Source organism: Oryctolagus cuniculus, chromosome 14 (genome assembly GCF_964237555.1).
Source record: "Oryctolagus cuniculus chromosome 14, mOryCun1.1, whole genome shotgun sequence".
In the NCBI taxonomy this organism is placed as follows: Eukaryota; Metazoa; Chordata; class Mammalia; order Lagomorpha; family Leporidae; genus Oryctolagus; species Oryctolagus cuniculus.
This window is the reverse complement of record NC_091445.1, coordinates 66,916,799-66,941,301: the sequence shown is the minus strand read 5'-3', so window position 1 is coordinate 66,941,301 and position 24,503 is coordinate 66,916,799. Positions and strand designations below refer to the sequence as shown.

At 40.4% G+C, this 24,503-nt stretch overlaps 1 protein-coding gene across 2 annotated transcripts in view; it reads left to right on the top strand.

Moving 5' to 3' along the window:
• The window catches only part of OXCT1 (3-oxoacid CoA-transferase 1), a 171,587-nt gene extending 166,158 nt beyond the window's left edge, over positions 1-5,429 (top strand). For both annotated transcript variants that reach the window (XM_002714003.5, XM_070056679.1), the window contains exon 17: positions 3,682-5,429. In XM_002714003.5, the coding sequence (XP_002714049.1) occupies positions 3,682-3,723 (42 nt within the window). In that variant the 3' untranslated portion in view covers positions 3,724-5,429. The remainder of the gene's footprint in view (positions 1-3,681) is intronic.
• Positions 5,430-24,503: the final 19,074 nt, after the last annotated feature.

Below are 24,503 nucleotides of genomic sequence, written 5' to 3'. Positions count from 1 at the left end.
ATTTAAAAAGAAAATTCTTGTTTAGTGCTATTCATAACACTTAATATTCTTAAATTTTATTCTTGTATAAAAATGGAGGGAACATTAACCTTTGACACTGAGGAGTTAATACAGATGTTCTTTGAAGAAGCTAAATATTTTTAGTTCATTTACAAAGTCAAATAATTGCTTCCTATTTCTTTTTTTTTTTTTTGCTCTCCTTCACCTTGGTGGAGACAGTAAGATTATACAAAATGCCAATTTGAAAACAAGTTTAAGTTTCTCCAAAGAACAACATAAGGCTTTTGAAAGGATATTAAAGTAGATACTTTTCAAATAACTGTCTTTCCCATTGTTATACATGGTTCCTAAGGCCATTGTTATGGGTTGAATGTGTCCCCTCCCCTGAATGATATGTTGCAGTCCCAATCTCTAGGAGTTTAGAATGACCTTATTTGAAAATAAAGCCACTGTAGATGTAATTAGTTAAAATGAGGTCATACTTCAGTAGTGTGGCCCTTAGTTCACTATGGCAAGCATACACATAAGAATATGACAATGTGAAGACAGACCCATGTAGAGGTGGAAGATTAGGAAGGTACAGCTCTTAGCCTGGGAATGCCGAAGATTGCCGACAAGCCACCAGAAAGCTAGATACGGAGCTAGGAAGAGGCAAGGAAAGACTGCCTACAAGTTTGGGAGGGAGCATGGCCATGCTGCCACCTTGATCTCAAATTTCTAACCTCCAGCATTCCGGAACAGCAAATTCCGTTTGTGATGGCAGCCCTATGGAATTAATACAACCTCAGAGATGATTTTTGCAAAGCATTTTTGAAAATACTACTATTTACTATTAAGAATTTTCTAGAGTAGCAGGTATATCTGTAGGAAATGCAGGGAAATGATTGGAATTTTGAATATGTGTAAAAATGGATTAGGACTTAACCTCTGTTAGGAGCCTTTCTTTTGTTCTTTGAAGCTTACCTAACCACCTACTCATTCACTCTTTTATTTTCATGAATTTAAGAAAATATTGTTTATTCCAGAAAAGGGATGGGGAACCTTTGGCCCTGACCTGGCCACAGCCATTGCAAGCATTTGGAGAGTGAACCAGTGGATAGCTCCGTTTGCCTGCTAGTCTGTTTTGTTGTTTCCCTGCCACTCAAAAGAGAAAAACTTAAACACACACACACACACACACACACACACTCACACACTTACATTTCAGTAGCCCATGCCATGTTCTCCGTTTACTTACTAATTGGAACTCAATAGATTTTTGCCATGTTGAATTAGGAAATCTGAAGCTGGTACCACACTGAACAATTTGTCACAATTAAGTGAGGTCACTTCTGTTTAGGTTTCTCCATCCGTTAGTTCTACCATAAATGCAGATATATTCTTGTTCTTTTTTTTTTCATGATTCCAAATTCCCAGGAATGTACTTGCTGCTAAATACACCAAGCATTATAATCAATTTGTATTTATTTGAAAGAATGATACAGAGGATGTTAGGGGAGATTTTCCATCCACTGATTCACCAATCAAATGCCACAACAGCTGGGGCTGAGCCAGGCCAAAACCAGGAGCCTAGAATGCCATTTGGGTTTTCCACAAGGGTGTTAGAGACCCAATTATTTTATTTTATTTTTTTTACAGGTAGAGTGGACAGTGAGAGAGAGAGAGAGAAAGGTCTTCCTTTGCCATTGGTTCACCCTCCAATGGCCGCTGCCACCGGCGCACCACACTGATCCAATGGCAGGAGCCAGGTACTTATCCTGGTCTCCCATGGGGTGCAGGGCCCAAGCACTTGGGCCATCCTCCACTGCACTCCCTGGCCACAGCAGAGAGCTGGCCTGGAAGAGGGGCAACCGGGACAGAATCTGGCGCCCTGACCGGGACTAGAACCCGGTGTGCCGGCGCCGCAAGGCAGAGGATTAGCCCAGTGAGCCGCGGCGCCGGCCCAAGACCCAGTTATTAAAGACATCATCTGCTGCCTCCCAGGTTCATTAGCAGGAAGCCAGATCTGCAGCAGAGCCAGGACTGGATCCCCGGCACTCCTACTTGGGGTGTGGGCATCCCAAACAGCAGCTCAACTGCTACAACAAGCGCCTACGTGAGGGTGTTAATGCTTTTAACTCCCTTTTATAATAACTTGGATCCTTTAACTGCCTTTCTATCCTTTCCATACTGATTTCCAGTAAGATTTATCATTAATAAAGTGTAATGTGTATACTCAAAATAAAATACTACTCAGTCATTAAAAAAAAGAATGAGGGCCGGCGCCGTGGCTCACTTGGTTAATCCTCTGCCTGCAGCACCAGCATCCCATATGGGCGCTGGATTCTAGTCCTGATTGCTCCTATTCCAGTCTAGCTCTCTGCTGTGGCTCAAGAGGGCAGTGGAGGATGGCCCAAGTGCTTGGGTTCCTGCACCCGCATGGGAGACCAGGAGGAAGCACCATAGCTCTGGCCGTGGTGGCCATTTGTGGGGGTGAACCAACGGAAAGAAGACCTTTCTCTCTGTCTCTCTCTCTCTCTGTCAAATAAAAAAAAAATGAAATCCTAACTTTTGCAACAAAATGAATGCAACTGGAAATCATCATGCTTAGTGAAATAAGCCTAGATCCAAGAAGACAAATATCACGTTTTCTGATTTGTGGTAGCTAATATATAGAGCATTAAAAATGTAATGTATATGAGTGAAATGACATCTTGGGATTTGATTATTGTGTATAGCCCTAGTCTATAATCCTGAATAGTGGTCTAATTTTTACATGTTGAACTATTTAGTGGAACATTAAGCCTTAAACTATAAATTGAAAATGTTATTGGGGCTGGCATTGTGGCACAGTGGGTTAATCCTCCACCTGCAGTGCCAGCATCCCATACGGGTGCCGGTTCGAGTCCTGGCTGCTGTACTTCCGATCTAGCTCTCTGCTATGGCCTGGGAAAGCAGCAGAGGATGGCTCAAGTTCTTGGGTCCCTGTACCCATGTTGGAGACCTGGAAGAAGCTCCTGGCTCCTGGTTTCAGACAGCTCAGCCGTGGCCATTGCAGCCATTTGGGGAGTGAACCAGCAAATGGAAGACCTCTGTCATTCTCTCTGGCTCTGTATCTCTCTGTAACTGTCTTTCAAATAAAATAAATCTTTAAAGAAATAAAGTGTCATGCAAAAATAAAGAAAGGAAGGGCAATGGAGGAAAGTATAATTATATTCCTAAAATTGTATCAATGAACTTGAACTCTCAAGATTTCAAAAAATATTTTTATAGACTTTCAATATGTATTTAGATAATCCATAGACTACATAAATCTCAAATTGACTCAATGTATTCTGAGGACTTGGAAACTTGTGCTTTATAATGTGGCTAGAGTGATGCCTCAAAGGCATCAGTCTGGAAGATCTGTGATCCATCCAGCAGAGGGCTTAACCATCTGCTTTGTTGCAAGCTCCAGTCCTTAGCATAGGGGCTACAATGCAAGAAGTTTGAGAACCACTGGCTCCTCCAGATGTAAGCAGAACAGGAGTTCTCTCTTTAGGGTTTTTTTTTTTTTTTTTTTTCTCTCTCTCTTTAGGGTTTGAGAATGGAAAATAAGAAGTAAATCCTAAGCCAAATCCATGGCAAGAGTGTTTATATATTCAAAGAAGAAATGTTCATTTCATGTGGTTTTTCAAAATTTTGATTTTTTCCTTTTACCAGGTTTCGCCAAAACTTATGCCGATGCAACAGATCACGACTTGAAATGTGGATAATTTGTCCCAGCCTGCGTGTTTTCCATTGTAAACATGCCAGATTTAATTGAAAGAACATCAGTAATTATGATTGTATATTTATCAAGCAGTTTTTGACTAGTTTTCTTCTAATGTCTCAAGTTTTATGCAGCCGTGTTGACTTTGTTCTCTCAAGAGTGCTATGACATTATAACGAACAGCAAAGCATGTGTGATTATCTGACTAGTAACATAAGTACTGAGAAGGTTCCTTTTGTGTTTGGTGCTCATATTAAAGATATCTGTGCCTTCTGTTATATTGGCTAGATTATATTTAGGATTCACTAAGATGGGCCATAGGAATAGTTTTGCCAGTGTACTTCCCTTTATAAGTAAATTTTGACTTTCTGGTCCTGAAAAATTATATACATATATATGTACATGCAAGTTTCTTATTTGGAGAAATGCTATCTTAATAATTGTTTTTCCTTCAGCCTCCTCTGTCTTCAGCCTCCAATTTTGTGTATTACATCTGGTTTCCCTAGAGTATTCTTCTTCCTCCCACAGTTCTGGTAGCCAAGTAGATACCCCCAAGAAAGCAAGGAGGAACATCTCCACAAAACAGGAGAGAAGCAACTGTTACATGGAAGAGACCAAAGAATATAGGAGCTATTGGTGCTGACATCCCACCAAGAAATTGCCTTTATAAGCAATCTTCATCTGTGTTTTGCCAAAGACAAAGGCTTATGATAGGAAGAGGACTAAAACCCAACTGATCTACACAGTTTTCTCATTTTAAAACAGCTCAGTATTCTTTTGTATCTGGAAGACTCCTTAACTTTTGTGGGCTACTTGTATAATACCTCCTCTCAAGCCAAGAGGAACTGTAATTTATCATGAACCTTAGACACACAATGGCAGCAGAGTTTTTTTAAAAAATTCTTTTCAGGTTCTCATTTCTGTTCAGAAAAGATTCTAAATGTTGAAATGACTTTTTCTGTAGAACATTGGTTTTCTTCTTCTGCCAAGGCTACTTCCTTTAACAAAGTGCTTTTAATTCAGCCTTAACCAAGTTGGGTAAATAACAGTGGGTAAGTCCATGCTCTGAAAAGTCAGTGAATTTTGAGTGTTGGGGAATAAACATGGGGGATTTGGCTTGTAAGGGGCTTTTCCTTAGAGTATCCTTAATACCAGACAGGTGCACAAAATAGTCATTTCAGAAGTGTCCTGGGTATCATATGGGAGAAAAGTCTGGAAGACAGGCAGGGCAGCTGGCCTCTGGATAGGACTAGGCATCATACAGTGTGGTATACATTCCTCTAGCACTAAGTATAGGGATGTATGCATGTTTTTAGGTGCTGGTTGTCACTGAAACTCACCTGTCTTCAGATATGGCTACAATTGTGTCATGAACAATATTAGAGGAAAGAGAGACTTTCTGTGAATAGCACACTCCATATATAAATTAGCCTTCTGGCTCCAAAGCACTCTCCTAACACTGGTAAGATCCTTCTTAGAATGTTCCAGGTCCATGACATTACTATGTTTATATTAGAGTTATGATTGACAGTTGTTAACATCTTCAAACATACTTTCTTATCATTCCAGTCTGTTACTTTAAAATGCAACGCTAAGAATGTTCTACACCTTGAGTGCCAAAAGATAAGTAGGTGACTTGATAATGCATTTTGTAACAACCATACTACTAAATTAAATAAAATATTCAAAATGGATGTAATCATTGTGGCTATCCTTTTTCTCATTTGGGAATGGTATGGTTGTATAGTTGGACAGTGGAACAGTGCAGAGATTGTGGCAAAGTCCATCAAAAAAGTCAGCACTACATTTTACACTGCTAATGAAGTAGTTGCCTTTCCCTTATCTAAGAAAAGATACTGCAGTTCTAGGTAAAAAAGATAGATGACTGAAATGTACCCTGTGCCTTTCTTATCTGAGCAAGTCATGTATTCATGTATATAAAAAAAAATTGTCTGGGCCAGCGTTGTGGCATAGCGGGTAAAGCCGCTGTGTGTTGTGCCGGCATCCCATATGGGCCCCTGCACCCACGTGAGAAGACCTGAAAGAAGCTCCTGGCTTCAGATGGATGCAGCTCTGGCCATCACGGCCAATTGGAGAGTGAACCAGCGGATGGAAGACCTTTCTCTCTGCCTCTCCTTCTCTCTCTGTGTAACTCTTTCAAATAAATAAATCTTTTAAAAAATTGTTCAAGGTTTCATGGTTTTTCATCTTTGTCCAGATTTGTTGCTTACTGTGAGCTGTGTTGAATTCTTGGCATTTTGAGGTGGCTCTAGTACTAGTCTGTCCAACATCTTTATTGGCTCCCTCATAACAGCCTCATCACTGGCCAAAGGAGTGGGTTGGGTTCCAGGATATGCCACTTTTGATATCTACCTCTGCCCACAGTGGTTATACACAGGGATAGGTATATGATCCAGGCCACCCAAGTCACCTTATTTCCCCCACATTCATCAATGAGATGACTTACTTTTCTCAGGCCACAGCTGAAATCTAAATGGAGAGAAAGTAGCTCACACAAACACATAGAATTGTAGGGTAGGGAGGGAAGCTCCTGGTGGGTTTGGATTCCTGGTTCTGGATATGCTTAAGACCAACTACCCTCCAGTGATGCCTATAAATTCCACTTTTGATCGAGCTGGGCCCCTTGTCACCTGTGGCCACAATATGAATTCACAAGCTCCAATTCTTAAGTTGCTTTTTATGTATTTGAAAGTGACAAGTAAGGGACAGGGGAGAAACAAAGGGAGACATACTCCATCTTCTGGTTCACTCCCTAGTTGGTTGTAACACAAGTCTGCAACAGGCCAAAGCCAAGAGCTCCATCTTGGACCCCTTCCATTGCCTTCCTAGATGCATTAGCAAGGAGTTGGATTAGAAGTGGAATAGCCAGAACTTGAACCTGCACTCTGATTCGGGATGCTAAGCACTTCAAGTAGTGGCTTAACCCATTGTGTAATTAAATGGCTGTTCCTGTAATTCTCAAGTTCTGAGACTGACCTGGCTCCCTATAGAAGTTATGCAGAGTCTTATCTATGGCATGATCTACCCAGGACACCATTCTAGGCTGTAGCCCCCGCCACCACGGCTGGAAGCCAGGTGACCCCATGGCTCAACCACTAGGGTCAGCTCCACCCCTACCCTACTGCCCCACCCAGCAAAATTTTAAGAGGACCTATTCCTGAACACGTGGTTCTGTCTCTCCCTCTCTCAATCTCTTACGTTCTCCTCCTCCCTCTTTTCCTTCTTTGACCCTTCCCTTTGGTCTTTTGGGTTTCCACCAATAAACCCTCTTCCTTCAAAATAAAAAAAGATATTCAGAATGTCATCAAAAGTGCTTATATCTTGGACCCTTGGGTAGGAAGGTTGTCGGCAGAGTTCTTTCTCTTCCATCTCAGTATGTTCAGAAATTTTGGATGTTATTCCATTGGAAGTATAAGCAGAGATCTAATAAATGGGTATATTTCTTTGGTATTAGCCCCTCATTCTTTGTGGGATGTGATCATGAATTCCTTAAGCATATTTTCAAATTTTCCTCTTTAAAAGGGGGTGGATATATTATTTTCTACTGTGTATCTATAAGATACAAATATATCTAGTTGCAAAAAATAGATCTTTTAAGATGTGTAACTGACAGATGTTTTAATAGACTGAACACTGTTGTTCTTGACCTCTTGTTTCAGTGACAAAAATGCCTCCTCTACTGGGATTCTTCACTGAATATCAACTGATTTTATGCATGAATACCAGTTAATGTGACATGAATACATTGTCCATAAAATGTGTATACTAGAAGTCTTCTGCCTCTATAAAGACAGACTTTGTAAAACTATCAGAAGACTCACGTTGTGGATCACATAGCAATTTCCATGAGAGTGATGTCCGTGTCAGTTTGAAGCTAATTGATAAGACAATCCCTCTCCTTGAAGTTAAATACAAGTCACAGTTGACCAAGGGAGCCGCTGCGTGATTATGGTCAATATCACTCTTAATTAGATGATACTCTTGATAGTCCTCTTGGAAAGATCCTCAAGCAAATAGATTCTGGCCCTTTTGTAGTGTGATCCATAGGTAACCTCCCATAGCTACACTGCAACTATGGGCTCTTGCATGCCCAGTGCACCCATTTTGTATCTTTGGCTCCTTCTGTAGCAGCTGGGCATTCCACATCCCATTACCATTTTCAGGAGGAAGCCAGACTGCTCCAGAAGTATAAAACCCTGGCATGCCCTCTGAAGGCTGTTTGTCTTGATTTGGGGATTGGAGGTAGCATCTCCCACTTGGCCTTCTAAGGGATGGAGTGCTCATTAGCTCTCTCCAAATCTTTGCAAATACTTATTTAATCTTTAGTTCCCAATTTGGGAATGCACTCAATGTGGGTCAGAGTTTATTTTTTACTGATTCTCAGCCAGATAATCTCAAATGGGTACATCCTAATGAGTTTTTGGTTTTGTTTTGAAGTCTTGTGTCATTTACGTAGCAACGCCTTGAGTGGCCCATGGTAACGTTCCAAGTATATTTAATTGAAAGGATTTACTAATTGAAAGCATGAGAAATAGAAGGGCCAGCTTAGAGGACTTCCTTCAGCTAAACAATTAGGTAAACTCACTTAGGAGGAAATAGGAAAAGACAGGAAAAGAAACCAGATGGATTCCAGAAACTGTGGCAAAGGAACAAAGAGCCAGTGATAACTCCTTATATTTAACACTTTATAATTTACAAACACCAAGAATATGAGACCTAGCTTATTTGATTTTCACAGTAACCTGCCAGGCAGACATTATTACCTCCATTAAAATTAACTTTGTTAGTCTGAGAGAAATAATGTCCACCAGTTCTTTAATCAAATTAGCCTATCAGGGCTAATGTTGGATTTTGCCAAGGTAGTTAATGAGATACAAAGTGAATCCCCTGAATAGACTAGATTTGTTGCTCTCTGGTAAGCTATAAAACAGAGTCCAAATCCTTTAAGCTTAATGGAGCAAATATTCAAATTTTCTTCTCCCTGTCTACATAGCCCTTTTGCACAACCCAGTTCATAAGGAAATAGGTAGTTGTCAAAATAAAAAAGGATGTCACCCACCAGGCAGAATGTCCCTGTGGATGACTTGTAATTACCAGATTTGCTCACATGAAAGGCCCTGTATAGACAATGACAGATAAGGACACTCACTTGACACCAGAGAGAGGGGCTGAAAGGTGTTGTTTTATCTTTGTGGCTGAAGTCCAGTTTCCTTGGCATTAACCTTTACCCGTGTTTGAAGTCACCTTTGTATCTCAGACTCATTCAGTTGAGCTCTAGAGATAAAGCTGATATTGGCAGCCTGAAAAATAGATGTTGACTGGTGATATGGTGGGAGGATTAGCTTAGGGAGAAGGTGGGATTCACTGAAAGAAGAAAACTGATCACAGTGTTGGGGCCCGGAGGGCTAGTGGGGTGTGGATGAGCAGAGGCAGCTTTACAGCAAGACATGTAAGAGATGAGCACACGTAAGCATTACCATATATCTGTATGAAACCATCCATTGTAAAATGCACTATATTTGTGTTTGACTTCTTATCAGGAGTTTTACTGATACATAGTAAGACTTTTTAGGAGTTTCTCAGTGCAGATGACTTTGCCCAACATTCACTGCCCATTTAACAGCAAAGTGGGTACTTTGTGCAGCCAGTAGGTCTCACAAGTCACTAATGCCCCCAGAAAGCCCACTGGTTTTGAAGGTTGTATGTTTGCAATCCGGGGGCTTCTCACTGATAAGAGTAAAGTGGCCAAAGGAACAGGGTCAGAGCGAGGATCGGATCAGAAGTGGGAGAAGTGTTGAGCAGGTGCCTTCCTCAGCTCCTCCTCTGGGACAATAGGGCAGCCGGAAGCTGAAGGTGCCATCATTTGTGAGGGGCTTCCCAATTTCAAGGATGTCAAAATGTGGGAAACTGTCCATCTTGGCATCAGTGAGTTGGAGGGCATCCTTTAAGGCCTGACTGAATTAGGGAAATGTCTGGTTTAAGGATATTTTAAAGAAATATTGTTATTACATTCAAGTACATGTGGTACTGATCACAAACGAAAATATTTCTAGGGACCTGCTTTATAGAAGAGAGAGTTAATAGTTACATTAGTATATGTAAAAATGAATGTCTAAAAATGATTCATCTAAGCAGTCCAAGTGTTTACAATCTTTCCATCAGGGCTGGCATCGTGGTACAGCAGGTTAAGCTACTGCCCCTGACACCTACATCCCTTAGGAGGGCCTGGGGGAGTCCCAGTGGCTCTACCATCCAGCTCCCTGCTAATGCATCTGGGCCCCTGCCACACCTGTAGGAGACCTGTGTGGAGTTTCTGGCTTTTAGCTTCCACCTGGCCCAGCCCCAGCCACTGTGGCCATTTGAGGAGTAAACCAACTCTGCCTTTCAAATAAATAGATCTTAAAAAAAAAAAAAAAAAAAAAAACTCATGATTTGCTTTCCAGCATGTCTCTTACCCCCACCCCACTCCTATCTTTCCCCATGTACACAATTGGTCTTGTGTATACAAGCTTATCTGTGACAAATGTAGAGTATTACAAATAAAGATGTTTGATACATTACAGATATTCAAATATATAAACAAATGTATAAAGACCAATACAATTGAGGAAATACTTCCATTAAGTCAGCAAAATCAAACTTCACTGGAGACTGCAAAGGAGTGGGCAATGCCATTTAGGATGAATGTGATCGATTTGAAAAAAGGTAAGGAAGGCAAATAATTAAAAAGAATGAAACTATGAAGAATAAATTACTATATAACATTTAACTTGCAGAAGAGAACTTAAATGAGTGATTTAACAAAAATCTAATTAGTTGTTATGGACAAGTATAACTAATAAAGATGCCCCAGATCTCAAAGAAAGGAAGCAGCAGAAAGTAGAAAGTGAGAATTTAGACATTAAGCACCATTTCCTGACAATGCAATTGTAAGGAGCAGGAATTAAATGAACTATATACTCTAAGTAAATATATTTTTGTTTTTAAAAAGTTATACAAGGGGCTGCTTTTGCCCAAAGAGTTAAGTTGCCACTTGCAATATTTGCATCCTGTATTGGATATACATATTTACGGGTACCATGTGGTGTTTCTATATATGTATATAGTTCATATATAATCTATACCCTTGAACATTTAACATATCTCTGTGATGAAAGCATTCGAAATCCTTTCTTGTCCCACATTGGGGTACGCAAGTTCAATTCTCAGCCCTGGGTCATAGCACTAGCTTACTGCTAGTCCAGATCTTAGTAGGCAGCCAGTGACGGCTCAAGTAATGACACCCCTGCCACTCACGTGGGACATCTGGATTGAGTTCCTGGCTCCCAGCTTTGAGCCCAGTTTTGCTCCTGTGGGTACCTGAGGAATGAACCAGTGGATGGGAGCTCTCTGCCTGCCTACCTGCCATTCACCTCACTGTCAGTAAATAGTACATGTTTTAAAGTAGCACACAAGAACTAGGAGGAAAAAGCTCTTGCTCTAGTACCTTTTATTAATGAAGAATAAAAATCGGTTGGCAAAGGAGTAGTATTTGCAGAGCTCATCTCCATTATCTTGAAAAGGTAATGATGGGTAGATGTAAAGCTGAATGGCAACAAATTGCTAACCAGTATAAAGTGGCTGCTATGGAACAGCAGAATGGCTAGATGCTAGGGGAAAGGCAATAATGAAACAAAGACCTATTCTTGGAGAAAAAGCTCTTAAATAATCTTAATAATAAAAATATTTAATAATAGCTCTTAAAAATAATCTTATTAATCTTAAATCTCTTAAGTGTTAACTTATAGTTGTGTTGAATTTTCTTTTTCCATAGAGTATGAGTATGATGAAAGATTTTGAAGAAGCTTGAAATTATATTTTATACTTGCCTATAATCAATGATCCCTAAATATACCCCATGCTATTCAATAAAATGTGTAAAGCACACTTAAACTAAAGTGACTTTTGACAATCAAGAACAAAGTCCCACAAAATAGAATATCAAGTAATTTGACTTATTATGTATGATCTGTACAAAAAAAAAAAAAACACAAAAGGACATCTGCTACAAATAATGCAAAACTCTTGTTAAGCAGTGGGTAAAGAACAAAAATCAACCATCATTTATGCCCAATATGAGAAAATCTGAACTTTCAAGTTTCAGTGAGAAAATAGAATTATTGAAAGGACATGAAATACAATAATCCTGGCTCAGAATAAGGAGCATACCACTCAATGGCTATTGTTGTCATTTGATTAGAGAAGTTTTATTGTGGAAGTATATTCCATAGATCCAATCTGTTGTGAAGGGGTCAATTGAAATGCTCTGGTTACTCAGGAAATGCAGCTAACCAAATGAGCCAGCTGTGTTTTTCAGAAAAGAAGCAATTGTGAAACGACCTCATTGTCATCTGTAGTATCAAGGAGAAGCAAAAACGTTCCAAGGACATCCAAGTTGGTGGCAGAGCAGAACAGGTTTATACAAGTTAATTTGGGCATAAATTTAAATTCTTTTCCTTTCTAGTAAATGGAACTTATTAAAACTGTCCTGTACATACAATTGAGCCCTCATTTATCTCATTATATAATCTTTAGGAAATTTTTTTTTGCATTTTGTCAAGAACATAGCACAAACAGATCAATCTACCCATAGGTATAGATCCTATGTGTGGTTCAGAAAAAGAATATGTTAAAAATAATTCAACACATTCTAGGACCCTCAGCTGCCAAATGAACCACATTTTGTAAGTATCAGTTGTATTTTTAGCAATACCAGGAGAAATCATTTTGAGCTTTTGCTCCACAACCTCCAATCAAGGCAACCTCATGACTTGACCTCATCAGAAAATGTATTAATATGTGGGCGAAATGACAAGACCAGAAGATCTGCTTAAAAATGCTGTTGACCTGGGCACTCTGGCAGCAGATACCATCTTGCCAGGAAAAAGGTACTAAAATATTAGAACTAATAGAGAACAAGAATTGCAAATGGCACAGAGACTCCAAAAATCAGCAGAGAGATAGAAACAAAGCACACTGCTACCACCTGACACTGCTACCATCACTCCCTGGCTGGAGAGCACCATCTTACTATAAAAGAGGTCTATATATAAAATATCAGAAACAAAGAGACTGAGGGAACCACTTCAGTAAGGAAGTGACAAGATCTGCAAACAGCATGACAGTTCTGAAAGCCAGTAGAAAGAGGAACAAACACAATACAAACTGAGGCAGAGAAGTTAGTAAACTCCACCTGTCCCAGGAGAAAGCAAGCAAGCCTTATCACTAGCAGAAGTCTCAGGAGACAAGGACACTTTCCAGGGCATACAGCAGGCAACAGAATTCTGTATCCAATGGAATCCTGCAGCTGATGGAATTCTGGGCACAAGCCCAGAGCTACACTTGTTTGCTCTGTGCTATCTAGGGAAGATAGTTGTGGCTTCCTGGGACTAGTCACTAGTAGCAGCTCATACACAATCCCAAAGGACCAGATGGGAGATGCCACTTCTGCAGTTCTCATCACAGGATGGTGTGGGGCCACAGCACAAGTGCCAAGATCATTCTTGCATGCCTTCAGGTAGTTGGGGGCAGGCCCCCTCTGTACCCTGCAACTCTGGGGCTTCATTGCTGGTACTGTAACCCCTAGGATAACTCATACTCACCTGTGGGATCTAGAGGGTTCTACATACACTCTTCAGTTTCAGGCTGGTGACTGCTGGTCTGCAATCCCTGGAATAATTGTCATTCACCCTGTAAGACCTGGGTAAGGACCCCACTGTATTCTGCAGCTCCAGGACAGTGCCTAGTACTATATTTTTCAGAGTCATTGGAACACACTCTGCAGGACTTAAGGAAGAATCTACTTGCATTTCAGTTCTCTAGACCCATATCTACCAGTGTACAATCCCCAGTGTAACCTCTATTCACACTGTTGGACTGGGGGAAATTTCTCTTAACATCTCCCAGGTCTGGACCTTGAGTTCTTGGCGCTATAAGCCACAGTGTTAGTCATGACCACACAATAGGACATGGGGAAAGTCCTACCCACATCATCTAATCTGAGGGCCATAGCTACTGGTACCGTCAGCCCCAGTATCACTCATGCTTGTTAAGAGAAGTGTACAGCCCTCTCTGTGTCCCACAGCACATTGCTGTAGCCATGAAAAATCCTAGTCTGACTGACACTCAACTCTGGGGACTAAAGGCATACTTTTGGAAGTTAATATACACTTTTTTAAAAAAAGATTTTATTTACTTGAGAGGTAGAGTTACAGAGAGGGAGAGACAGAGTGAAGGTCTTCTATCTGCTGGTCCACTCCCCAAATGGCAACAATGGCTGGAGCTGTGCCCATCTGAAGCCAGGAGCCAGGAGCTTACCCTGGGTGTCCCAAGCACCTGGGCCATCTTCCACTGCTTTCCCAGGCCACAGCAGAGAGCTGGATTGGAAGAAGAGCATCCAGGATAGAACTGTCACCCATATGGAATGCCGGAAACCTAGGCAGAGGCTTAGCCACTGTGTCATAGCGCTGGCCCCGTTAACGTGCACTTTATAGTTATGCTACCCCTCCACACACTGTTGCAGACTAGACAATTGTGGCTCTTACAGGCTTTTCTGACACTGATCATCACCAAAAAACATTATCAGAGGTTACATTTCTGGGCTTACCTAAAACCAAAGCCAGATCAACAATCCCAAGTGACCATACATTTCGTCTAAATAAAACTCTTTCCCCACAAGACCCATGCTGTAAAAGTAAGGAGGAACAGTTATGCCAGAGGTGCAGACATCAATCTTGGGACACAGAAAACATGAAGGCAGGATGAAACCTCCAGAAGAACACAAAATTCTCCAGAAACAGAACCCAATCTGAAAGAAGTCTATGAAATGCCTGAAAAGGATTTGAAAAATAATACTAAGGAAACTCAATGAGATGCAAGAGAACACAGATAAAAGTTTAAAGAAATGATATGAAATAGACATTCAGTAAAGAAATCTAAGTCATTAAAGAGAACAAAACCAAAACTTCAGAGCTGAAAACTTCATTCAATAAAATCAATTCAACTAGGAGCTACAAAAGCAGATTTGATCAAGTGGAGGAAAGAATCAGACCTGGAGACAAGACTTAAAATAATCCAATCAGAAAAAAATAACTCCAAAAACAAAAGCCTAAGTGATGTACTGTTAAATGAATACATATTCATATTATATGGATACTTGGAGAAGAAAAGGAAAAACATTGAGAATCTACCAAATGATATAATCATTGAAAATGTCAAAATCTTGAAACAGATATGGACATTGAGATATTGGAAACTGAAAGGATTCGACCCACACTCAAAAAGTTCTTCTCCAAGGCATGTTACCATAAAACTGTCAAAAGTTAAAGGAAAGTGGCCGGTGCCACGGCTCAATAGGCTAATCCTCCACCTGCAGCACCGGCACCCTGGATTCTAGTCCCAGTCGGGGTGCCGGATTCTGTCCCGGTTGCTCCTCTTCCAGTCCAGCTCTCTGCTGTGGCCCAGGAAGGCAGTGGAGGATGGCCCAAGTGCTTGGGCCCTGCACCCGCATGGGAGACCAGGAGAGGCACCTGGCTCCTGGCTTTGGATCGGCGCAGTGCGCCGGCCACGGCGGCCATTGGAGGGTGACCCAATGGCAAAGGAAGACCTTTCTCTCTCTCTCTCACTGTCCACTCTGCCTGTCAAAAAAAAAAAAAAAAAAAGTTAAAGGAAAGGAGAGACCCTAAAGGCAGTAAGAGAAAAAAAAAGCCAAGTTATATATAAAGGAAAAGCAATTAGACTTATTCTCAGAAGTCCCACAGGGCAGAAGAGAAGGGGGATGATATACTGAAGATCTCAAAAAGAAAAAAAGAAAAAAACTTCCAATGAAGATTATATCCAATAAAAGTATCCTTTAGGAGTGAAGAAATAAAGTATTTCCCTGATATGGAAAAGCAGAGCATTCATCCCCATTCAAGCTACCTCACAAGAAATCCTGAAGGAGTCCTATATTAGAAGTGAACATATGGGAACACATGACAGTACCAAATCCACTAACACAGCAGATACAATCAGTAACCAATCAACAAAATGTCAGGAGATACTTCTTATCTATAAATGTTAACCTTCAATATAAATAAGTTGCGTGGTCAAAAGCTATAGGTTGAATGAATGGACTATAAATACCCAGCTCTGTGCTGCCTACAAGAGACTTACTTCAAAGGTAAAGATACACAGACTGTAGAAGGGCTAAAAGAGGATATACCATACAAATGGAAACCAAAAACTAACAGGAATAGCTATACACATCAGACAAAATAGACTTTAAATTGAGAACTGTACTAAGAAAGCATATTTTATATTGATAAAACATTTGATTTGGGGCCAGCACTATGGCAAAATGGGTAAAGTGGCCACCTGCAATGCCAGCATCCCATATCTGTGCCAGTTCTAGTCCCGGCTGCTCCTCTTCTGATCTAGCTCTCTACTATGGCCTGGGAAAGCAGTGGAAGAGGATCCAAGTCCTTGGGTTCCTAAACCCAAATGGGAGACCCAGAAGAAGTTCTTGATTGCTTGCTTCAGATTTAGCCCAGCTCTAGCCATTGCAGCCACTTGGAGAGTGAACCAGCAGATGGAAGACCTCTCTCTCTCTCTGCTTCTGCCTCTAACTCTGCCTTTCAAATGAACAAATACTTAAAGAAAAAAAAGAACTGATTCAACAATAAAATATATATGCACCCAACACAAGACCACCCTGATATACACAGCAAATATTACAACTAAAAGGGAAATATAATATACCCAACACATTAATAGTGGGGGACTTCAGCACCCCACCATCATCAATGGACAGGTCAGTCACACAGAAAAAAAGTCAAAGGTACTTTGGAAATGAACCATACTATTGAACAAGTGTACTTAACTTACTTACAGAACATTTCACCCAAAGTTCTAGAATATACATTATTTTCATTAGCACATGAAACATTTTCTAGGATAGACCATATATTAGGCCACAAATCATGTCTCAGTAAATTTAAAAAGGTTGAAATCATATCATGTTATCTTCTCAGACCAAAAAGGAATAAAAAACAAGAACATTTACATATACATGGAAAGTAAACAATATTCTACTGAATGACCAATGGGTCACTGAAGAAATTAAAAAGGAGGAGTAGCAGGTTAAGTCACCACTTTTGTTGCTGGTATCCCATATGAGTGCCACTTTGAGTCATTGAACTGAAACTAAAACCAAACAAAGCAACAACATAAGAGAAAACTACAGGTCAATACCCTTGGTAAACACAGATACAAACATTTTCAACATAGATGCAAAAATTTTCAACAAAGTATTAGCAAATTGAGTCCAATACTACATTAGAAAGATCACACATCATGATTAAGTGGGATTTATCCCAGGGATGTAAGCGTGGTTCAACACTTGAAAAAAAATTCAATAAGCATAAATCCAACAGAATGAAGAACAAAAAACGATATGATCTTAATACATACCGAGAAAGCATTTTACAAGATTTAATATCCCTTCATCATTAAATTCCTTCCACAGATTAGAAATAGAAGGAATGTACTTCAAAATGTTAAAGGCTATAATTGACAAACCAACAGCTCATATCATTCTGAGTGGGGAAAAGCTGAACATACTCTCTCAGATCTGAAACAAGACAAGGAGATGCACTTTCACCACTCTTAACTCCATGTAATATTGGAAGTATTAGAATAATTAGAGAAGAGGGAGAAATAAAGGGCATAGAAATTGGAAAGGAGGAAATCAGAATATCTGTTTGCAGATTACATGATGTTGCACACGGAAAACCCTAAACACTGCACTAGAAAGCTATTAGAACTGGTAACTCATTAATGTCACAAGATACAGAAAATCACAAAAATGTAGTAGCAATTTTTATATCTCAGCAATGATGTTGCTGGAAGAGAAATCCCATTCACAATAGCTTAAAATCAGATATTTCATAATAAATTTAACAAAAGAAGTGAAAGATCTCTACAATGAAAATTGTGTGACACTGATGAAAAAATAAAATCAAGGACAAAAGGAGGAAAGAGATCATGCTGATGGATTATAAGAATCACTATTGGGGCTGGCTTTGTGGAGTAGTAGCCTAAGCCTCCCACTGTGGCACTGGCATGCCACGTGGGTTCCAGTTTGTGTCCCAGTTGCTCCTCTTCCAATCCAGCTCTCTCCATATGGCCTGGGAAAGCAGTGGAAGATGGCTCAAGTGCTTGGACCCCATACCCAAGTAGGAGACCCTGAAGAACCTCTGGGATCCCGGACTTGGATTAGCACAGCTCCAGACATTGCTGTCATTTGGCAGATTTAGTAACTTTCTCTCTGTCTCTCCCTCTCTCTATAACTCTGCCTTTCAAATAAAACCTTTTAAAAAAATAACATTAAAATGTCCATACTACCTAAAGCAGAAAAAGATCCAAAACCCAGAATAGCCAAAGTGATCCTGAGCATAAAAAGAAAAAAACAACAACAACAAAACAAGCAAGGGGCATCATAATATCTGATTTCAAGACATACTGAACTAGCAATGCAAATAGCATCTTACTGGTATAATAACCAGCCCATAGATCAATGGAATGAGATACAGAGCCCAAAAATAAATCTACCTACATACAACCAACCGATTTTTGAAAAAGGTGCCAAAAACATGCATTGGAGAAAGGATAGTTTTCTCAAAATATCATGCAGGCAAAAGCGAATATATGTATTTAGAAGAATGAAATTAACCCCACCACCACCACCATAAACCAAAATCAACTCAATATGGATTAAAGATATAAATGTAAGTCCAGAAATTTCTAGAATAAAACATAGGGGAAGTGCTTCAAAGCATTGGTAATAACTTCTTGGCTAAGACCCCAAAAGTACAGGCAACAAAAGCAAAACTAGACAAATAAGATTATATCAAACGCAGAAGCTTAGGCACAGCCAAGGAAACAATAGAGTGAAGGCACATTCACCAGAACAGGTGAAAATACTTGAAAGCTATTTACCAAAGGACTAATAATCCAGAATATATTATCAACTCAAAAACAAAATCAATTAAGAAATAGTCCAAGAACTCAAAATGTTCTGAAAAGAAGAAATATACATGACCACTAAATGTAATACAAAATTGCTGGATAACACTAGCTATAAGGGAAATGCAGTTCAAAACCACAATATCACCTCACCCCTGTCAGAATGGCTATTGTGAAACAGAGCAACAAATGTTGATGAGGATGTAGACAGGGAACTCTTCTACACTATTGATGGGAATGTAAATTATTGCAGCCACTGCTAAAACAGTATGGCAACTTCTTAAAATACGGAAGTGGAACTTCCATATGATCAAACAATCCCACTACTGGGTATAGACCTAAAAAACATGAACTTCATATCAAAGAGATATCTGTTCCACCATGTTTATAGCAGCAGTTTTCACAACAGCCATAGGGAACTAACCAAAGTATCCATCATCAATGAATGGATAAAGAAAATGTGGTATATACACACAATGTGATAAGATTCAGCTATAAGAAAATGAAATCCTGTCACTTGCAGCAAAACAGATGGAACTTGAAGACATCATGTTGAATGAAATTAGCCAGACACAATACTGTATGTTCACTCTTATATGTGGAAGCTAAAACACATATAAACACAGAACACTGATCACTAGAGATTGGGAGAGATTAAAGGATATTTGGGTTAAAGGAAGGAATCTGGGTGTGGTTCACTAATTGTGAGAAAGGATATGAAATGTTAATGATGGAAATGTGATGAGGGCTACATGGAGCTCTTTATATTACTACTTCACAGTTTTTATTGTGTAAATTTAAAATGACTGATATAAAACATTAAAAATGCCCAGTCAAATAATAATAGGAGAGATAAATGAAATCACATTGGATTTTGATAACAACTGAAACTGGCGGTGATGAGCACGTGCCAGTCCATGATGCTACTTTAGTGTAAATGTGAAGTTCATCACAGAGGAAGATAAAAGTGCAACATCCACTCAAACATCTTTATCATAATCACAATTTTGAATCAGGAAATTTAGTGATAAGAAGTGTCAAGAGGAATGGCCATCTCAATGGAGAAGAAAATTTAAGGTTTTTTTATGTAATCAAGTTTACTTTTATTCTTCTAATCATTAATAATGCAAATCTCTGTGATAGATGAAAATAAGGAAAGTGGGGCCGGCACTGGCGCAGCGGGTTAATGCCCTGACCTGAAATGCCGGCATCCCATATGGGTGCCGGTTCTAGTGCTGGCTGCTCCCCTTCCAATCCAGCTCTCTGCTATGGCCTGGAAAAGCAGTAGAAGATGGCCCAAGTCCTTGGGCCCCTGCACCCATGTGGGAGACCCAGAAGAAGCTCCTGGCATCAGATCAGTGCAGCTCCAGCTGTTGCGGCCAATTGGTGAGTGAACCAGCAGATGGAAGACCTCTCTCTCTCTGTCTCTACCTCTCTGTGTAATTCTATCTTTAAAAAAAAAAGAAAGAAAAGAAAAGAAGGAAAGTATGCATGGCCATCAAGTAAATGCAAATTAAAACCGCAAAGGTAACATTAGGGTCAGGCATTTGGTACAGTGGTTAAGATGCTACTTGATGGGGCTGGCGCTGTGGCATAGCCGGTTAAAGCCCCAGACTGTAGCACCAGGATCCCATATGGGTGCTGGTTCATGTCCTGGCTGTTCCTCTTCCGATCCAGCTCTCTGCTGTGGCCTGGGAAAGCAGTAGAAGATGGCCCAAGTCCTTGGGCCCCTGCACCCACGTGGGAGACCTTGAAGAGGCTCCTGGCTCCTGGCTTCACATCAGCTCATCTCTGGCTGTTATGGTCATTTGGGGAGTAAACCAGCAGAATGGAAGACACCTCTCTCTCTTGCTCTCTCTCTTGCTCTACTTCTCTCTGTAACTCCTCTCTTTCAAAATAAATAAAATTATTCTTTAAAGTGAAAAAAAGATGCTACCTGAGATACCCATATCCCATATCACAATGCCTTTTTTGTTCATTTTTACTTATTTGAGAGGTAGAATTATAGAGAGAGGGAGGGAGAGACAGCGAGAAAGATCTTCCATCTTCTGGTTCACTCCCCAAATAGCCACAACAGCCAGAGCTGAGCCAAGCTGAAGACAGGAGTCAGGAGCTTCTTTGAGGTCTCCCAAGAGAGTACAGGGGCCCAAGCACTTGTGCCATCTTCTACTGCTTCCCCAGGCCACAGCAGAGATCAGAAAAGGAGCAGCTGAGACTCCAACCAGCACCCATACAGATACCAGCACCATTGGTGGAGACTTAGAATACTATGCTGCAGACACAGCTCCCAGATACCTGTGTTTGTTTGTTTGTTTTTTTTTTAAGATTTATTTATTTATTTGAAATTCAGAATTATAGAGAGGAGGAGAGGCAGAGAGCAAAAGAGAGGTGTTCTATCCGCTGGTTTGTTCCCCAGTTGGCCACAACGGCCAGAGCTGCACTGATCTGAAGCTAGGAGCCTGGCGCTTCCTCCAGGTCTCCCATATGGGTGCACGGGCCCAAGGACTTGGGCCATCCTTCACTGCTTTCCCAGGCCACAGCAGAAAGCTGGATTGGAAGTGGAGCAGTCAGGACTTGAAGTGGTACCCATATGGGATGCCAGCACTGCAGGCAGCAGCCTTACCCATTATGCCATAGCACCAGCCCCCAAGAATGCCTGGTTTTGAGTCCTGTTTCTGGCTAATGCACACTGTGGGAGGCCAGCAAATTATGGTCCAAGTACTTGGCTGTTGTGGGCATTTGGGGAGTGAACTAGTAGTTACAATGACCTTTGTGTCTGTCTCTTTCTCTGTATCCCCTCCTTTCAAATAAAAATAAGTATTTAAGAGATATTATATACCTAACAGAATGAGAAACAGTGGCAATATCAAATACTAGTAAAGATATGGAAACATGAAATCACTCATACACTGCTAGTGGGATGAAAAATGGTAGAATATCTCTGGGAGAGTTCTGCAGTTTCTATAAGACTAACATGCAATTTATCACATGGTCCAGCAAATGCACTATTGGTCACTATCCCCACAAAAATCAAAACTTATATTCATATAAAAATCTATACATGAATACCAATGAAAGTTTTAATCATAAAAGCTAAAAACCAGGAATGAAGATGTCTTTGAATAGTTGGATGATTAACCAAACTATATAGTAAATCCATAAACAGATAATTAGCTAGCAATAACAGAGAAAAAACTATTGATTCATGAAATAGCTATGATGAATCTCTAGGAATTCAGAAAGTGAAGAATATACCAACAAGGTTATATATTGTATGATTTCACTTTATGTAACATTTTTGAAATGATGAAATTTTGGGAATAGACAAGAGATTAGTGGTTGCCAGTATTTAAGAACCTCAAAAGGAGAATAGAAAGGAAGTTGATGTGGTTTTAACAGATTGACTTGGCAGATCCTTGTGATAGCTTAACTTTGGTGGTGATATGTAAACCTACCCATGTAATAAAATTGTATATAACTAAATACACACACAAAGGAGCACAAGTGTAACTGGGCTGGTATGAATAGGATCAGTGGACTGTGACGAACCCAACTGTGATGATGTGATATAGTCTAACAAGATGACCCCACTGGAGGAAACAGGTAAAGGGTATATGGGATTTCTGTTATTTCTTACAGCTCCATGAGAATCTAAAATGATCAACAAACGTTAACTAAAAATAAGGATCAAAACCAGCCAAGTGTTCCTAGACTGCCTTTTTAATCTATTCAAGACCTTGTAGATGTTTTTGACATGGTTTTGGATGAAATTATAATGCAAAAAGGTTGTGATCTTTCTATTAATGGGAAAGATTTGCATCCTTTTAGCAAGTTATGCCGTCAGCTTGAAGTCTCCAAACACATGTCTTAACTTTACCGGGTAGATTTTTTAATATGTAAATGGATATTTCCCCACAAAGCTCTTGTAAAGACCAAAAATGTATCTCAAGTGCCCAGCTTGTAGTAGCTACCTAACAATTTCCCTTCACATTGGGGATAATTTTTTCATGTGTAGATTCTTTTAAATATTTGTTTGGAAGGCAGAGTTAGAGAAAGATCACCCATCTGCTGGTTCACTCCTCAGAAAGCCACAACAGCCAGAACTGTGCTAATCCGAAGCCAGGAGTCAGGAGCTTCTTTTGGGTCTCTCACGTGGGTGCAGGGGTCCAAGGACTTGGGCCAAATTCTACTGCTTTCCCAGGTCATCGCAGGGAGTTGGATCAGAAGTGGAGCAGCCAGGACTCGAATCAGTGCCCATATGGGATACCGGCACTGAAGGCGGTGGCTTTACCCACTATGCCACAGCGCCAGCTCCATGTGTAGATTTTATTAAGGGCCTCTGCTTTATCCCTTTTCATTCCCCTCCCCATTTTTTTAAAAAAACATTTTTTTGAAAAGCAGAGTTTTATATATATATATATAGAGAGAGAGAGAGAGAAAGAGAGAGAGAGAGAGAGGTCTTCCATCTGCTGATTCACTCCCTAGATGTCCTCAAGGGCCAGGGCTGTGCCTGGCCAAAGCCAGGAGCCTGGAATTCTCTCCAGGTCTCCCACATGGGTGCAGGGACTCATCTTCCTGGGCCACCTTCCGCTTTTTTCCCCCAGGCACATTAGCAGGGAGCCATATCAGAAGTGAAATAGCCAGGACTCAAACCAGCACCCATATGGGATGCTGGCATCACTGGTGACAGCTTATCCCGCTGTACCACCATGCCAGTCCCTACTTTCCCTTTTATCTTTGGGAATTATCTTATGTATCAGTGTGTCTCCAGTTACACGAGTATATTTGGTATAGTAAGATCTCTGGTTAATAAATTAAAATTTGGAGAGAAATTTAAAAAAACGAGTGGTCCAAAAGAGATACTGAATTATCTGAGTTTTCAATTATCTATCCTCTTCTTTGCTAAGTGAAGTATATGAAAATCAAGAATTGATGGCATTGAAATTAATGGTAATTTAAAAAGCTGAACAAGTAGGTCATTAAAAGTGAATATAAATTTTCACTGTAGTTGCTCATCAGTTCTCATTTATCATCAAGGACACCTGTTGATTTAAAAATGTGGAAGTACTCAGTGAGAGCTTGTTCTGGCCTTGTAATGAGAAGTTATAAAAATAACACTGTTGCACCATCAGCAATTGTGTGAATACCCGGATCCATCCACTTTCAGGAAGCAGACAATGAACTTGTTTTGAAGGTAAAATGAGAAAAATACTCGTGTAAAAAATAGGCCTTTTGGTAAAGATGAAATGTAGAAAACAAGAAAGGCATTTTGGTGGCATAGGCAGATACACATAAAAATGACCACACAAAGTGACCAGGAGATCTGAGTAAAATGTCCTCTCCCTGTTCTCCTACACCCCCCCTCAAAATTTGAGGGCATTAAAGAAATGTACAATGCAGCTGTGGAGCCAAAAACATAGAACGCTTATTCTTTTTTTTTTATTTTTATTTTTTGACAGGCAGAGTGGACAGTGAGAGAGAGAGACAGAGAGAAAGGTCTTCCTTTGCCGTTGGTTCACCCTCCAATGGCCGCTGCGGCCGGTGTGCTGTGGCCGGTGCACTGCTCTGATCCAAAGGCAGGAGCCAGGTGCTTATCCTGGTCTCCCATGGGGTGCGGGGCCCAAGCACTTGGGCCATCCTCCACTGCACTCCCTGGCCACAGCAGAGAGCTGACCTGGAAGAGGGGCAACCGGGACAGAATCCAGTGCCC